The 16,815-nt window shown below is 43.2% G+C and overlaps 1 protein-coding gene across 1 annotated transcript; it reads left to right on the top strand.

Annotated features, from left to right (window-relative positions):
* The first annotated feature begins 12,148 nt into the window (after nt 1-12,148).
* LOC125523127 (large ribosomal subunit protein eL31) lies at nt 12,149-13,847 on the top strand. Its single transcript, XM_048688178.2, has 2 exons — nt 12,149-12,415; nt 13,451-13,847. Exons 1-2 carry the CDS (start codon nt 12,327-12,329, stop codon nt 13,728-13,730), a joined length of 369 nt encoding a protein of 122 aa, XP_048544135.1. The 5' UTR covers nt 12,149-12,326; the 3' UTR covers nt 13,731-13,847.
* Nucleotides 13,848-16,815: the final 2,968 nt, after the last annotated feature.

Raw genomic sequence — 16,815 nt, 5'->3', positions numbered from 1 at the left:
GTATCAGCTCATGATTTGCTGCTTTCATTAACATTCTAGTTAAAATATCAACTACTAGGTTAAATAGCAGTGGGGAGATGGGGTTCCCCTGCCTTAAACCTTTTCCTGTAAGGAAAAAATCACTCTCAGTGTTGTTAAGCTTAACACCCACTGATCCACCTCTAGTTACTTGGAGGATCCAATGGATCCATTTATCTTCAAAGCCTCTCTTTCTAAGCAGCTCTTCAAGGAATTCCAAATCTACTTTATCAAAAGCTTTTTCATAGTCTAGCTTAAGCACCAGGCCTTGCCTTTTAGTAGAGTGGATGGAGTGTAGAATCTCATGGGCTGTAACCACACTTTCTAAGATATATCTACCTTTAAGGAAGGCTGACTGGTTACTAGCTATAAGCCTTTGAAGGATCACGGCTAGTCTATTTGTGAGGACCTTGGTGAAGATCTTGAAACTACAATTTAGCAAACTGATGGGCCTAAACTTTTTCATGCTGGAAGCATCAGCTTCTTTTGGAATTAAGGTCATCATAGCAAAGTTAAGTCCATGAATAGCTAGTTCCCCCTGATAGAAAACTTCAAACATGGCTATCAGGTATTTTTTGATCAGCTCCCAAAAGTGCTTGTAAAAAAAGAAGGGGATACCATCTGGGCCAGTGGAACTATTTGCATATGATTCAAAGACAACCTTCTTGATTTCCTCTTCTAAGAAGGGGGCCTCAAGGTTTTCATTTTCAGCAGAGTTAACTTTTTCTTCATTAGAAAAAAAGGTTGAGTCTAAGTGGATCCCACTCCTTTCCTCTTTCTTGAACAGGTTTTTATAGAAGTTGGTAGCAATTCCAAGCATTTCCTTAGTGTCAGTGACTGGTCCAAGTGGGCCATCCAAGGAGTGGATAGATGTTTTCCTCCTCCTTTGGTTTGCCACTGCATGGAAATACTCAGTATTCCTATCTCCTTCTTTAATGTCCCTATCTTGGATCTCTGTTTTGCTTTGATCTCCTCTTGGAGCCAAATCTTCTGGAGCTCATTATGTGTGAATTTGAGCCTAGCTACCTCAAAGTCAGAGAGCACTAATGTTTCAGATTTGATGTCTAGCTTGTCACATTCCTCTAAAAGGGTTTTCTTATATGTCCTAAGTTGGGCCTCTTCATTGGAGCTCCAACCTTTGGTCACTCTACTAAGCTTTCTCATATTCTCCTGCCAATTGTCTAAAGGGTTCGCCTTAAAGGTGGATTCATTCCAAATTTTGTAAATTAGCTTGGAGAAGTCTTCTCTAAGCAGCCACCATTTTTCCATCCTATAACTACTACTTTTAGGCACTTGCTCAACACCTGATTCCCAGATAATGGGTGCATGATCACTACCGCATCTAGGGAGAGCAATGCAGGAGGCTAGTGGAAAAATCTTGTCAAGCTCAGTATTACAGAAGAGCCTATCTATTGTGGACATGATCAGGTCAGCCTGGTTGTTAGCCCAGGTGAATTTTCTACTAGAAAGCTTGATCTCCAACAGACTCCAGATTTCTATCCAAGCATTGAAGTTGTCACACCATCTATGGTTGACAACACCATTGTTTTTTTCTCTAGCATACCTAACTAGATTGAAATCCCCCCCCCAATCAGGGTGGGGTGTGGATTCTCTATGAACAGGGAGTGAAGCTCAGAGATAAATGCTTCCTTCCCTTCCTCATAGGGAGATCCATAAACAGTGACAATTCTAAAGGTTACATCCTTGTTTTTCAGCTTAAGAACACAAGTAACCGAGAATTCAAGATGAGACTAGGAGATGATCTCAAAAAGGTCAGCATCCACACCCATTAGGATGCCCCAGTAGAGCCTTTAGATGGGAGGTGGTGCCAGGAGAAGTTCCTGCTTCCTACCAAGGATTTAAGGTAGGAGTCAGAAAATGCTTCCTTCTTGGTTTCTTGGAAACCTAGGACAGATGCTTGCAATTTCCTAATTGTGTCAACTATAAGGGTCTTTCTCCCTGGAGCAGAGATACCCCTGACATTCCAAAAAATTGCATTCATTGGGGAAAGAGGAAAGGTCGAGGAAGCAAGCCAGCGCCAGAGGAGCGGCGGCGACGACGGGGCAGCAACCCTAGGCTAAGGGAAGGGTGTAGGAAATAAAGGTTAAAAAACAAGCCATGTTATTTAGGTTGTTTTGGAAAGTTCTTCAAAAATTATTGATGGAAGAAAAGAGATAAAGTTGGTGATTTGGTTCAAAGCACTTTACACATCGAGTCATACACCTTAGTGGAATTGATCTTATTTTCTCACACACCAAATTCCTAATAATCACCTCACACACTTAATGGAAATAAGCCTAAAGTCCAATCACTTCTGCGCTAATAATTAAATATCTATTGACACGTGTAAAATAATACAAATAAAAAAATGCTAACTACATCATATCATTGTTTATTTTTCCTACAAGCTTTTATATAATTTCAAATGTCACATACTAGGTTCCACACTCCAACAGAGTCAAATATACTATTATGCTCCACCCCATCATCTATTTTTTCTTTTAGGAGGGTGGTGAATCCTCAATCAGGATCAACATTCCTGTCAGGATTCAAACAGATCGGGAAAGGTAAGTTGAGTATGTTCTCATCTCTAGTATCTATATCCATTCCTATTTTAGAAGCTATTGAAATAAAATGAGGATTATTGAAGAGGGAGAAAGGTGTGGACTTATTACCTTGCACTTTTTTAGTTACTGTATCTTGAGCCTCTTTGAGCTGTTGTGCCTTTTGCAGTATGGTTCTGGAATCTCCAGCATTTGTTGCAATGGCCCTAGGCGCCTATATGGGACCCCACTTCTCTGTCCTCATAGTCTGGAGGGGTGGGTATACCTCTTCATACTGTTTGTTCATCATTGTTCCATCCAGTCTCAGGGGCTCTTTGATCTGCATCTCCTCTTGCAGCTCATCCCATTCATCCTCTGTGTCTATGTCTTCATTGTTCCACCTTTCCATTTCCCTTAGCAAGCTAAAACCATCCACATTGTCATCATTGTTGCTCATGAAACAACTTAGTGCACTCCTTTTGGCTTGTTGCAAGGTTGTTGGAGCTTGTGCTTTCAAGAGAGAAGTGGGTGTGGGAGGCTCAGTGGTTGCAGTCAGCTGGTTGTGGGTAAACCTCTTGTCACTTTTCTCACTCCCAGCATTAGAGTTGCTGCTAGCTCCAGACTTGGCACTTTTCTGCATCTCTGTGCCCCAGGCTCCCCCTCACTCCCCTTATCAGTGTCCATTGAGACAGAGTTGTTGGCTTTTGGAGGCTCCTGAATAACTACCTCTGCATCTGCCTGAGGTGGTTCCACCTCAACTTGGATCTTATACAGCTTCCCCTGGATCCCAAAAACTCTCTCATGTGGGATTCTCCTATGATACTTGCAAGATATTTTAACTCTTATTGTTTCATAGAAGCTCTGGAAGTTGTGTTGCCAGTCCACATCCAGCAGAACCCCAAAGGTTGATGTGATCTGATCAAGGATTGTCCATTCACACCATTTAGGGTTTAGTTTCTTAAGTTTTAGCCAGACTTCTTGGAGTTCCTCCTCTGCTGTAACATCTCCCAACCAGGCTTCCACTTTGACCATGGTGTTCTCCTTTGTCAGACCAAAGTAAGGGTACCGAGTCACTTGCTCCACATCAATTTCTGGGGGAAACTTGACCAAAAAGGTCCATTCATATAGCTTGTCGATGGCCCATGGCTAGTTTGTTTTGTAGATATTAGCAAACTTCTTAGCTAGTTCTTGTTTGGTGACCTCCCCTTGCTCCACAAAGACAATTCCAACATTCTTGAGCCAGCCTTGGTGCTGGGCATTGACATCTGGCATATCCAAGTGGTAGAAGACCAGCCCCTGTGCAGCACCACCCACATATTTGGCAGCTGAGTGAGGTCTTCTCCTGGTAGGGCAATCTTCAACTTTGTGACTGATCATCTTGCAGATGAAGCACCCTTTTGGTTTGGTGCACTTGTCTTTGTGATGCCCAGGATCTCCACAAGTGTAACAAGTGACACTTGTATAGGACATCAAGCCTGGGTTAATCTGTTGCTTCTGAGCCCCATCTTGCTTCTTTTTCTGTTGAATCTTGCCTTAGTTCTTGCTCTGCTGTGAGCTCCCTCCCTGATTGTTGCCAGGGTCCGAGGACTGCCCCCTACCTGCCCTTGCATCTGCTGCTGGGAAGGGCCGTACCACTGTTGCTGCACGCCCCCCAGGACTGCTGTGGAAATTGGCCATGGAATTGCCCCGGGAAAGCCCATGGTGGGGGTGGCCCCTGATAACCAAAGTCGAAGAACGGCGGCCGCCCCTCACCTACTCCCATACCTGAGTTCATCTTCTCCTGCTGCCAATTGTTGGGGTTCTCTCCCCTTCCCCCTTTGCTTCTTCCACGGCCACGGCCTCTCCCTCCCTCCATGATGGGATTTGTAGCGGCCGCAATTTGGCTTGGTGAGGGCGGGGCGGTGGCGGCGGTGGGTGGGGAGGAGGAGGTAGTGGAAACCCTAAGCTCATCCCCTCCTCCCCCTGCTTTTATACCCATCCATAGCTGACTGTACCTGAGCTCCGCCTCATCACCATGGCAAGCTGGAAAGCAAACTGGTGATCTGGACGCTTTTTCCCTTAATTTTTTGTACTGTTTTTTGGCGCTCATCCTTCTCTGAACCACTCTGAATCCGCCAGCAAGCTCCATAATCAGCATGGTTTCTGTTTCATCAGAAACACTCATCCCCTGCTTTGGTTGGAGTTCAGCATCATCTCCATCAGATTCAGACTCTCTTGCGAATGAGCTCGAAAGAATGCTTCCCAGCGCACTCTCCCTTTCATGTATCTCGAGGTCCTTGCCGCCAGTGCCCACGCGATCACCTCCGACGGCTGGGTGGCCTGATTCGGAGCAATCAGAGGAAGCTCCCCCTCCTCCGCATGCATCAGGATGCGAGTCACAATCTTCTGGATTGTTTCTGCACCTCTCCTGGGCAGCCTCAACTCTCTCCGCAGCTTGCTGGTGAGATCCACAATCAGCAGCTCTTCTGTCGCCCTTTCCGGTGTTGCTTCTCGCACATTCATGACCAGAGTGGTAGGCAGAGTAAGCTTGGGTTTCTTCTTCCATGCCCTCTGCAAGCTCCAGTCCGCAATCCACCTCCTAAATTCTGTTATCGCCGCATCCAGCCAAAATTGCTTTGCCCCCTCGTGACACTTGGGTCCAATTTCGCCATTGTTGCAGGATGCCCCAACTCTCAATCCATGGTCGGGGCAGGGGAGAGGTATGGCCAGGGGTCGACCTCTTCCGAATCTGAAGGCAGCGCCGACGACATCTTCCCCTCGATGCATTCCCATCTCGCTCGCCGTTGTGGATCTGTGCTCCTCGCCTCTGCCCGCGCCCAATTGACGAAGTCCTTCAGGGAGGCGGTCGGGAGTGGCATCCTCCTCTTCTCGTCCCGAGTGCCCTCGAAATAGATCCTCCGCGCTAGGTTGAGGAGCTCGTAATTTGTGCTGGCACCACAGTTCTCGATTCCCCACGATGCCCACACCTTCATCTCCAGATCTGGCTCCGCCTCCGCTTTTTGCTGCAGCGCCCTCCACTCCTTCACGCACAGGAGGTAGGAGGATGCGTCGTCGCGGATCCGCGTGGCTCGCTCCGTCCACCTCCGCATCCTAGTCGCCCGCAGCGTCTCCGGTGACACCGACCCAATCAGGTGCAGCCTCTCTGGAAAGGCCCGGTACACAAAGGGGGGAGGCATGTACGAGATGGTCGAGCCCGGGCGAGGAGGCGAGCAGATCTGTCGACTCTCGGCATGGGGGGCGGGGTGTAGGGCAGGGGGCTCGCCGTCGCAGGGAAGTCGGCGGCGAGGTGGGGTGGGTAGGGTGGAGTCACGGTCGCCAGAGCGGAAGGCGGGGAAACTGCTCAAAATCTACCTTCGCCGGTGTGCAATAATTTCAAGCCCCACTTTTTTGAGAGGTTTTAAAAAATCTGTTCGAATGCCCCCGTGCTCCAAAAGCCCGTTTTGTGACTCGAAGATGCTAGTAGGCTTTTATACAATATTACTACGCCGTCAGTGGTTGTTGTCTGTTAAATCTAGGTCGTTTGTAACAGTCATCACACTGATGAATTCTCGGTCGTCCTCGATGGTAATACTTCTACCGATGGATAACTGTTGGCGCGTCACGTTAGCTGCGTCGTTGATCAGTACTATAGGCGAGCTTGCATTAGCTAGCGTGCCTACGTGGCACACAGCATTACACATATCGTGAGCTGCTTAAAGCTAGTGGTACGAGTGTAATGGACGGTGTGTTTAATCTGAACAATGTCTGGTGTGTGTCGTGTGCAGGGCCTGGTCGTGTGGGCTCCTAATAAAAATCACCAACGACTCTGTTATCATCATCAGTTGCTTAATTACTGATGAAAGGCACACTTGTCTTAACATAGTGCTGCAGTTCGATAGAGCTTCATGGAGGATGTTCAGAGATCAGGAGACATGTGGGCTCAATTTGGACGCAAATTAAGAGCTAGCTTTTGACTAAACCTAAACAAAATCCTGCCTTATCTTCGATTGCATTTAATTATACACTTTTGGTGGTCTGCTGCCTCGGTTGCTCTTTCTCAGCTGCCCATTCCTTTGGTTCAAGCATGTCGCGCACTAGACGCAGGTAGCTGAAACATTCCGGCTTGCAGTTCACGGTGACCACGACGGTATAGTCGGCATCAAAGGCGGACGTTTCAGTGTAGGAAAACGTGGTGGTTCTACATACATTGAACATCCATGCAGCGCTGCACTTTATTTGGCTATCAACTTAGTAGAATCTTGTGGCACTGCACCAACGTTGGTTCAGACTTATGCCACGCAGTCTGAGATCAAAAGACCACCACGATGCGAGCCCTCCTTTTCGCGCCACGCATGCATGTCATAGTGATGGACGTCGATCTCGGATTGTGACCTAGGCTGGTCGGTGTAAAGCTAACTAGGTCTTCGTACATTGAATCCGTATCCTTGAGACCCTGATTATACATCTCTGGCTTCAGACTCAGTGGAGGAAGGACGACGGTCCGCTTCTTGGAACTTTTCCTTTTTTTTCCGGACTACAGTTTTTTTTTTCAACTTCGGATTAGGGAATGCTTGTTTCTCATCAAAATAAAATGTTTTTGTTTGGGCCTGGTAGGAAGCCCCCCAACGGCTGAGCATTGCAGAATTGAACCACACATCAGGCTTGTGGGAGCGGCCAAACCTCGACGTATGCAGTTTTCTTTTTTCTGTCCTTTCAATTTCTTTATATCCTGTATGTTTCCAGTCTTTTTTTACATTTTCATTTTATTTTTATTTTAGTTTTAATTTTTATTTATTTTTTACTTTTATTTTGTGACCATCTTTCAAATTCTTGAACAGTTTTTGAAATCATCAACATTTTTTGAATTCATAAATATTTATGCAAAACTGTGACCATTTTATGGAGCCATGAACACTTTTTGAATTGATGAATATTTTTTTAAATCATAATCTTTTTTGAATTTGTGTACATTTTCACAAATCCATGAACTTTTTTTCCAATCATGAACATTATTTGAATTCACAAATATATTTTAAAAATTCACAGACATTTTCTGAAATGATTTACTTAATTCACAAACATATTTTGAATCAAGGATATTTCAAAAAATTTGAATATTTTTGAAATTCATGATCATTTTTTCAGATCATTAACATTTTTTATTTTTTTATTTGAGAACATTATTTTTAATTCAGAATTTTTTTTGCGAATTCATGATTTAAAAAATCGAACTTTATTCTCAAATTCAGAACAATTTTTTAAATGCCACATATTTTTTCAGAAGCAAAAAACTGAAACTGAAAAGACATAAAACTAAGGGGAAAAAACAAGAGTATCCCCCCACCCACCCCCAATAGGCCAGCCCAAAGCACATGCATCGGGGGGGCGCAAATACTCACTATCCCCCCCCTAATATAGGAAAATGGACTGGGTGTTTATGTGCCAGCCCATTTTCGTTTTTTTATTATCTTTTTTTTTAACACAGTACAGACGCAACCGCTCATATACACACGCATACACTCATCCCTATGAACGCACACACGCACACTCTATCTTTATGAGTACCTCCGAAAGATTGAGCCAGCACATCATCTTGAAATTTACGAAGTCACCGTAGTCACCTTTCCTTTTTTACTTCATTCATTTTTTCATTTTCATTTTCATTTTATTTTTCTTTTTCATTTCTATGTTTTCTTTTTTCTGCTTTCCTCTTTCTTTTTTCTTCTTTCTTTTTTTCACTTTTTCTTGCGTTTTTTCTTTTCAAATTTAAGAACATTTTTCTGTTCATTGAATTCATAAAATGTTTATCAATGTACAAATATTTTCATTAATTCAAAACATGTTCAGCGAACTCATTTTTTATTCGTTGAGATTTAAAAAATGTTCATAAAATTCGAAATTTATTCATCATTTTAAAAAATCTTCATCAAATTCGAAAATTGTTCATCCATTTTAGAAAAATGTTATTGAATAAAAATTTCATTCATAAATTTAAAATGTTCTTGAATAATTTTTTTCATGAAATATTTTTTCATCATTATTGAAAATTCTTATAAAATTTGTTTCATTCAAATTCAAAAAATGTTCATTCTTTTGAATCACAAACATTTTTAAACTCAACAACTGTTTTATGACAATTCACAATTCACAATGTTTTTAAATTTTAGAACCAATCTCGAATTATTTTTATATAGAATAAAAACAGAAAATAAAAAAGGAAAGGTAAAAACTGGAAAAAAAAACAGGGGCGCCCCGACCCGCGAATGGGCCAGCCCAACTGGGCGTGCGGGGTTGCGCGTCATGGCGCTAGGGGGCGCCTCATGCGCCATATAAGAGGTCCCGACCTTACATGGACAAGGAGCTCTCGTGGGGGCGTCTATGTCTCTCTTGGGGTCGTTCCTCTCTCTCGAAAATGAAAAAAAAAACGTGTTTTCTGTTTTTTTTCCTTTTACGAGACGCAGGGTTGTGATTTCGCAAGAGGCACGGCCCTCTCAGAAACAAAAAAATAATGTGTTTTCTGTTTTTCTTTTCTGCGAGAGGCACGGTTTTACTCGCATGAGAGACACGGAAAAAATGTGTTTTCTCTGCTTTTTTTCTTTCGCGAGAGGTACGGATTTGGTCGCGCGAGGGCATAGTTGTGTTTTTGCGAGAGGCACGGCTATGCCTATCGGGAACGAAAAAAATGCATTTTTTTCTTTCGCGAGAGGCACGGTTGTGCTTTCGTGAGAGGCACGGTCGTGTCTCTTTCGGATAGGAAAAAAATCGTGCTCTCGGTTTGATATTTCGTCCATTTTTTCATGAAAAAAAGTTAGTAAAAATCTATCAACATGAGATCTAGTTTTAGAAACATCGACGCAAGAAATCCAAGAGTAAAAACGGTTCGATATTTGAACGCATGGTTTAATACATGAAACGTTTTGAATAAAAAGATCTACGAAAAAATGAAAAACTCACAGGTTGCGACAAGTGACGCGTTGTACATCAGTTGTCGCAACCTGGGAAAGTGGGAGTGATTTTTGCAAGATGTACTCCTCAATTTTATTTTATTTTGAGACAAAGAAGTACTCCTCAATTAATAATTTCACATACGAGCTTTCACATGCACCTCTTCGTAGATGGGCCAGGCCCGGCATGCAATGGGAGACATGTGTTTAGGTGAGCTTCGTTCATGGGGCCCGCAAAGTCTGTATCTCGCTTATAGCGAGTCTTCCTTCGGTCTCGCTAAAGCCTCTACAGTTGCAGACCCACCAGAATCTATCTAGTGATCTCCTAGCTGCAGCATTGCACTGCTAGCCACTCGGCCAACATCTGGTTTGTGTTTCATTAGTAGGTCACGGACTTGTTAAAGAAACAAAGTGGGGTTTTCACTGGGTTTTTGCAGGTTTTGTGTTCTTGTTTTTTCATTGGTTTTTATTCGTCTCTTTTCTCTATATTTACAGGTTTTATATTTTATTTGTTTTTCCCTTTTCACTAGGTTTTTTCTTTTCTTTCATTTTCTTTAGTTTTGTTTGCTTTTTTAATTTTAGTTTTAATTTTTTTTCTATATACATTTCCATATATATTTATAATACACGTCTAATATTTGTCAAATAAGTGCAAAATTAACATTTATTGAGTACATGGTCAAAATTTTATTAATAAAAATTTAACATTTTTCAATTACAAGAGTTATTTTTTTTAATACATGATCAACATTTTCCCTATACAGATTTAACATTTTTCAAATTGCTGAGTAACAGGTTTCAAACACCGGATCTACATTTTTTGAGTACACGATCAACTTTTTTTCACATTATTTATATATTGTGTATACATTTTTCGTACACATAAGAAACATTCTTTGTACACTAACATTTTTAAATGCTTGGTTAGCATTGTTTAACTGTTTTATGTAGTGTGTTTTTTGTAATATATTTATTTTGAATATTTTGAAGTATAGACAAAAGTAAAAAGAAAAAACATGAACAAAAAAACGAGGTTGTGGCCTCCCCGCAATTGGGTCGGTCCATCTAGTGCCTGGGTTCAGGCGAGTCTTCCTACGGACTACTAGAAGCAAGGTATAGGCGCGCCCCATGGGAGCGCCCTTTTTGGAGGGTAACCCCTGTTTTTTGGCGAGCCTAGTATCCGACAGGCACGGGCTGCTTCCCATGTGGCGGCTGGCTAGCCAACCAAGTGGAGCGAGGCTGCGAGCCTAGCCATGGTACTCCAACCTGTTTTTTTATCTCGCATTCTCTTTTTTCGGCAATTTATTTATTTTTGGTCTACAACAAATCAATGTTTTTTTTCACCTGGTTTTTCCGGTGTTGTTTATCGCTCGTTTTTTGTTTGTTTCTTTTCCTGTTTTTCTACCCCCCCCCCCCCTTTTGGTACATGCCTCGAATGTACAATGTAGATATCACAGTGAAGCACTAGTTAAAAGGAAAGCACAAATGTGCTTCGTGGTGAAGCACTAGTTTTAACAACTGATTTTGCTAGTGCATGTATAAACAATTTTTTATCTATATCTTTTCTCTGTTCCCGCTATTTTAAGTTTTATAAAATTACTTTTAGAGAAAAATATATTACTTGAAAATTCTTATATGTACTTCCTCTATAAAGAAATATAAGAGCGTTTAGATCACTATTTTAATGAACTAAACACTTATATTTCTTTACGGAGGGAGTGCTTACAAATTTTTTATGAAGCTTAAAAAAGTTTTTGGCAATATTAAATAAAATATTCATAAAATATTTTTAATAAATGTTCACACATTAATAAAAATGTTCATGAAATTATAACAATTTTTGTATTTGTAAAAAATGTGCATACACTTAGAAAATTGTTCTTGACATTTCTCAAAATATTGATGTATTGTAAAACAATTACATAATTTTCTGTTAAAGAATTCATTATATTTTAAAAGTTTAGTTACAATTAGAAGAGTAATTTTAACATGCCCCCTCTTACCCCCTCTTTTCACATGGAAGATCAGAAGGTAAGAGTTAATATGACCACTACTTAAATCAAATCAATTGTAAGAGAGACCATGCTAAAATTTTCCCAATTACAAAGTTTTCACATGATTTAAAAAGTATTCATGAAATGAATTTTTTTTTCCAGTTTTTCAAATTTGTTCATTACATATGAAAAAAGTATTTGTAGCATTAAAAAATGCCCCTAACGCTTGTAAAATGTTTACATGTTTTTAAAAATGTTCATAGAATGTAACATGTAATTTGTAATATAATATCCATGATATATACGAAAATGTTTGTACACTTAAACTGGGTAGATTGGAAACGTCATGAATTTGAAAGGAAAAATGAAGATGGAAAATAAAAACCCAAAAACATAAAGCAGAAAAATTAGTAAAACAGAAAAAACAAAATAAAAACAACAACAACAAGGAACACACAGAAAAGAAAAATGAATGATCAAATCCTGCCTAAAGCCGGAGCTAATTCGGCCGGCACTGTAGGCAAGCTCTGCATCTTTTTGGCAAAGAATAAGATATGTAGCATTTGCGAGTGACCATAGCCTATGTGTCGCTTAAAAAGACCAGGAGCAGTGAGCGCATAACGGACCTATGCCAAAGGTACTCTCTGCACGGCCCGCCCCCCACACACCTTGCTGGGTCATGGGCTAAACCGAGGCCCATGAATTATCAGCGGCACGTGCGCCCCTCAGAACGCGAGCATATAAAAGCCATTCCCCGTCGCTGGTAGGGTTTTCCTCTCGCGCCGCCGGAACAGAATCGACCCGGAGGGAGGAAGCAGCAGCAGGTCAGCGAGGGAGGAGTAGAGGGGATGGCGGACAAGAAGGGCGGAGCGCCGAGGAAGGAGGAGGTCGTCACGAGGGAGTACACCGTCAACCTCCACAAGCGCCTCCATGGCTGGTATGCAACCTCCCCAGCGCTGTCACTTCTTGCTCGCCGTTCCGTTCCCGCTGCAAGATCTGACTCGATTGTTCACGCCGTCCTGCTGTATTCATGCCACGAACGGCAATTAGTAGTGAGATTTCGATTTGCGGTGCCAAGATCGTGCTCGCTGTTCTCGCACGTCTTGGTTCGAATAGATTGAACAATTTCCTGATGCTGCTGTGTCTGTTATCAACTTATTATAGAATGTGCCCTGTCATACTTCTCGAATCACGTTTAGACGTGAGCTGAGAGGTATATACTCATAGAGCTGTACTATCACGCTCCATTTTTCAGTTTGGATTACTGCTAGCTGTACTGTGATCCAGTTGTTATTATGAGTTACTAGCTTTTATTCTCGGGTCTCGTTGACGCATAAGCCGAGAGCTTACATACTAAGAGAGCTGTACCATAACATTCCATTTGCAAACTACTAATGCAACTAGTTGTAATCTAATTCATGTTGTTTGCTAGCTCTACAACAACTTAGCTACGCCCATGGACAGTTAAATGATTCGTTTGCCCCACCTAAGAAGGTTGAACCAGATCAGCTCAGCACAGTTGCTTGTTCGATAAGATTTTCCAATGGTTTGTGTACAAGCAGTTTTTGTTTTGCCTCTCGAATTGTAGGAACAGTGGTTAAACGTAGTTCATTCAGGTCATGAATAAAGCTGCTTTCTTGTTGTCAGGGTTGGTTAAATTAGGGCTAGTTTCGATAACAGTGATTTGAACCAATCACTTATCATGGAAACTATTTTGATCTTAATGTGCTGCCCGCCTCAGTTGGCATACCTGGATACACTTCGTCAATCCCGAACTAAAATGCTCTATCTAATTATTTCTACTTGTTATTGAACTAACCTCCTTGAGTATTCTCGGCTAACATATCACGATACCATGTTTTAGTTGCCATATTTAACTGTTCTATTCACATGTACCCCTACCAGTTTATCAATATTGATGTGTGTTACAGTTGAATATGGTCCCTTCTGAGTCTTCTATAATGTTTGACAGTACCTTCAAGAAGAAGGCACCCAATGCCATCAAAGAGCTCAGGAAGTTTGCACAGAAGGCTATGGGCACGACAGATGTCAGGATTGACGTGAAGCTCAACAAGCTCATCTGGAGCAGTGGGATCAGAAGCGTGCCCCGTAGGGTTCGCGTGAGGATTGCCCGCAGGAGGAACGACGAGGAGGACGCCAAGGAGGAGCTATACTCACTCGTCACCGTTGCTGAGGTGCCTGCTGAGGGTTTGAAGGGGCTGGGAACCAAGGTCGTCGATGACACTGAGTAGACTTTTCTTTATCAACATCGCTAGAATGAGCTGTTATTTTGCATTGCACCAGCATGTTTTTTGTATCCTGCGGAAGTTTTGGAGTATGGAATATCGCAAGCTATCTATTTTCCTTCATCTAAATCTTCATGATTGGTTTTGCCCTTCAAACGGTGCTCGTTATTGGCGTCAATACAGGATAAATGCGATTCATAGCTGGTAGTGCGATTAATGTTTTCCACGTATGGTTATGAATTGGAAGGTCCGAAGGTACATGCCTTTTTTGTGTGTCGATAAATAGTGCATGATCGATTGGTGTCTTAAGTTTGATTGGCGTTGCGCGCTTTTTCAGGAATTTGTACTGATGTGTTTCGTTGCACCGTGTGTTAAACATAGAATTCGAAGTCTTCATATAAACTGCAGTTCCACATGAAACTGAGGAAGCCGAGGACGAAGAGCACCTCATGGTCCTTGCCGCTCTGGCCGGCCTGTTCACCAGCAATGCAAAGCCATGGTGAGGTGGCTCGGCGCTGGCCCGCCAGAAGAGCAAGCAAAGGCATCGTTTGGAGGGCTATTGCTTGCTCTACGTCGACTACTTCGCCGATGCTACACTGCACGGCGAGAAAGTATTTCAATGCCGTTATCAGATGAGCCGGAAGCTCTTGCAAGAAGGATTGCACCGGCACACTTGGATTCACCTCACTCTAAAAGTGCACGACATCTATGGAGATGCTTGCATACAGACCTACCGGTGATATACTGGAAGACTGGAGGTATGGCCGAGTCCACCACCATTGAGTCTTTGTACAAGTTCTGCAAGTCAGTGGTGGCAGTGTTTGGACCACAATACTTACGATCACCCGATGCTGAAGACACTGCTCGGATCCTAGCACAGAACGCAACAAGAGGATTTCCTGGGATGCTTGAAAGCATCGACTGCATGCACTGGGCATGGAAAAACTGTCCATTTGCTTGCTAGGGATGTACAAAGGCGCTAAAGGTGCTTGCAGTGTGGTACTTGAGACAGTGGCCACACATGACCTCTGGATTTGACACTCCTTCTTTGATATGTCAGGAACTCACATTAATATGAACGTACTGCAGTGCTCGAATCTCTTTGCCAAGCTTGTTAAAGGTCATGCTTCTCCAGTGAACTTCGAGGTCAATGGGCGCCACTACAATAAGGGATACTACCTAGCAGATGGCATCTATCCGAGATGGTCCATATTTGTGAAGACTATCTCAAACCCTGTGCTAGGAGGCAAGAACTCCTACTTTGCCAAGTGTCAGGAGGTTTGCAGGAAGGATGTCGAGCAGGCTTTTGGTTTGCTCCAATCTCGATTTGTTGTTGTCCGATACCCCGCTTTGACCTGGTCGAAAGATCAAATGTGGGAAGTCATGACTTGCCGTGTCATCTTGCACAACATGATCATTGAAAGCGAGCAGGAAGAGCCAGTGTTTGACATTGAACCATGTTACAGCAGGGTCCTCTTGCCCAAGTTGATCACCAATTACCGGTAACCTGGGCTGCCTTCCTCAATATGCGTCAGGAGATCCAAGACCCACGGGTGCATCGAGAACTGCAGCACGATCTGGTGGAGCACCTATGGAGGCTCAAGAGCAACACCTAACTCGACGTGTGATGAAATATGAATTTGTATTTGTGTTTGAAACTTTGAATTATGAGTTCGATTCGTTGCACTATTTGATTTGTATTGATTTCTGTAATGAACTATGTGATAAAAAATAGTTGTTGTTGAATTTGTGCTGAAACATGTAGAATGTGGGCCAATTTGCGCCGAAATTAGGCCAAAATCGGCAGCTGGTGGGCGAACTTGGGGGGTTGGCTGGCCCCCAGGCGGCGCTATTTCAAGCCCCTAGGGGGCCGAATGACTGGAGATGCTCTTACCTGTTGGTACTTGCGATGGATGAGGAGGTATATCACACATGGAAAAAACATACCACCTATTCAACATTGTGTTCTTTCTATTCTTGCTATGGCCTCTAAGAGCATCTACGTTCGGGCTCTTCAAATGTCCCCTATATGTCTGGGTTGACGGCTAGATCAATGTTGTGACTTGGTCGGGCTCCTCAAACGGGCCATATACATTCGGACTATATGAGGAGGCATGGTCGCGTCTCGACGAGTCAGACTGACGGGCGGGACAAGTCAAAACTCATCGGTCTGCTGAGAACGCCGCTTCAGCGCGTCACCACCTATGTCATGCTCACTCCGCAATGTCGGTCGGAGCTCCTAGCGGAGATCCAGGCACAACGCACCACTCTCATTACAACCGGCTTGCCTTTGACTCTCCGGAGCAGGAGGAGGAGCAGCGGGCCGCAGACGTGGAGGTGGACTCCAACAAGGAGCCGGAGCTGCGGGCCGCGACCAGAGACCGGGAGGTAGGTCCGTCCGGCGCTATCAATACGAAGGTCGTCGACATCTCTGACAAAGAGTAATAGTAGGTTTGTTTTATCTATCTAGTAGTATGTAGCTTTTGTGTCGCATGGTGTAGTATGAATTTAGGGTGTGATATTTGAGGTATGTGGCTGCAAGGGATGAAAAATGAAGGGCGACCGAGCCCTCCACCCGGACGCATCCACGGACATACAAGGGATCACTCTTAGGCTATGCAGTTGTAGATGCTCTAACCACGCATATCGTAAAGGAAACACATATGTAGAAGATCAAACAGTGCAGTAAACCAATGCAGGATTCACGAAAGTTAATATTGATGCCTCGTTCCATGGTGATGATAGGAATGGCTCGGTTGAGGCAATTAGAGCATTTCCAACGCTGACCCGTAAATTTGTTTTGGCATCCGCCCATGGATAGGGGGAATCAATCTGCGGACATGGATGCTGGAGCCGGCCATCCAATGCTGCCTACATACATTTCAAATACTTTTTCAACAAAGCGGACAAATTCATGAAAACACGGCGAATTTCATACAATCCGGACGAAAACATTTACATTTTGGACATCTTTTAACAAAAGGTTAAACTATGTGCACCTCCGGCCGCGGGAAGTTCCATAATACACAACAATAGTCTAGGGTCGGCCGTAGAGGACCGCTTTGTCTTCCCCATGTCCGGCAACCCTTTC

Source organism: Triticum urartu, chromosome 7A, assembly GCF_056163025.1.
Source record: "Triticum urartu cultivar PI428250 chromosome 7A, HENAU_Tu73, whole genome shotgun sequence".
NCBI lineage: Eukaryota > Viridiplantae > Streptophyta > Magnoliopsida > Poales > Poaceae > Triticum > Triticum urartu.
This window is presented reverse-complemented; position numbering and strand designations above follow the sequence as displayed.